Genomic DNA, 1,438 nt, shown 5'->3' on the forward strand with positions numbered 1-1,438 from the left:
GAGGAGGGGAGAGAAGAAGCGCAGACAGTGGTGTTCCTTACTGCGAGAAGGGGATAATTTGGAGAAAAATAAAAATAAAATTTAAAAAGCCCCAGCCCACCCCCCAAGCCCTTTCCCCACAACCAACCAACCAACCAACCCCCCGGCACATCTGCAGTTTTGGTGCATTATGCATCTCCACCCCGTTTTCCCAACACGGTCTAAACGCTCTCGCTCGGATCGACCTTCTCCACCGCTCCCTATTGGTATCGATCTTATATATATATAGATGCACGCATATATCCATATATATATAAACACAAGCAGTCTGAACGAGCCTGGATCGTGTGTGTGTGTGTGTGTGTGTGCGCGCGTGTGTGTCTGTGTGAGCGTGCGGCTGTGCGCGGCGGTGCCGGAGCCGGTGGCGGTGCCGGCGGCGGTGCCCGGCCCGGCCTGGCCCGCGCTGCCCCCGCGCTGCCCGGCCCGCCCGCGGTGCCCCTCACTGCACGCTGGTCTGCAGTCCGTGGTGAGGGGGCGGCGTGTCGGAGTTGACGGTGCCGACCTGGGAGTAGACATCGTCGGGGGTCTGCTGCTGGATCCCCGGGGGGGTCATCCGTTTCTCTTTCTGCCTCCGATTGCAAAACCAAACCCTGACCACCTCCTTCTCCAGCTGCAGGCTGTCCGCTAGGTTCGTAATCTCCTGGGCGGAGGGCTTGGGGCATTTCAGAAAGTGGCTCTCCAAGGCCCCCTTGACACTCACCTCGATGGAGGTCCGCTTCTTCCTCTTCCTGCCCTGGGCGGCGATCTTGTCGATGCTGGTGGGACTGCCCGTGGAAGAGTCGGCTTCCTCCAGCCACTTGTTCAACAAAGGCTTCAGCTTGCACATGTTCTTGAAGCTGAGCTGCAGGGCCTCGAAGCGGCAGATGGTGGTCTGCGAGAAGACGTTGCCGTAGAGGGTGCCCAGCGCCAGCCCCACGTCGGCCTGGGTGAAGCCCAGCTTAATCCGCCGCTGCTTGAACTGCTTGGCGAACTGCTCCAGGTCGTCGGAGGTCGGCGTGTCCTCGTCCGAGTGCGGGTCGTGGCTGTTGACGCCGCCGTGGTGCGGCGGGTGGTGCCCGGGGTGCTGGTGGTGGTGGTGGTGGTGATGCCCGGGGTGCTCGCCCAGCTCCGGCGTCTCGCCGCGCACGAGCCCCGGGTGCACCAGGCTCTGACCGCCGGGGGGGGGGCTCAACATGCCGTTCACCGTGAAACCCCCGGGCTGCGAGTAGAGGAGCGACTGCTGCTGCTGCTGCCCGCCGGCCATGGAGGGTAGGTGGGCGGCCGCCGCCGCCCCCCAGGCCGCCGGGTGCCCCTGGTGCGGGGGGCCCAGGTGGGGCGGCCGGTGGTGCAGCGCCGCGCCCGAGTGCAGGTCGTCGCGTCCGCCGCTGCCCTTGACGTCGGGCGGCGGCGGCGGCTGCTG

The 1,438-nt window shown here is 64.9% G+C and overlaps 1 protein-coding gene across 1 annotated transcript in view; it reads right to left on the reverse strand.

The window, feature by feature from the left end:
- Window positions 1–440: 440 nt before the first annotated feature.
- POU3F3 (POU class 3 homeobox 3) overlaps window positions 441–1,438 on the reverse strand; it is a 5,819-nt gene continuing 4,821 nt past the window's right edge. The window contains exon 3 of the mRNA XM_015638092.2: window positions 441–1,435. Within this exon, the coding sequence (XP_015493578.1) occupies window positions 479–1,435 (957 nt within the window). The 3' untranslated portion in view covers window positions 441–478. The remainder of the gene's footprint in view (window positions 1,436–1,438) is intronic.

The sequence above is a fragment of the Parus major genome, chromosome 1 (genome assembly GCF_001522545.3).
Source record: "Parus major isolate Abel chromosome 1, Parus_major1.1, whole genome shotgun sequence".
Lineage (NCBI taxonomy): Eukaryota > Metazoa > Chordata > Aves > Passeriformes > Paridae > Parus > Parus major.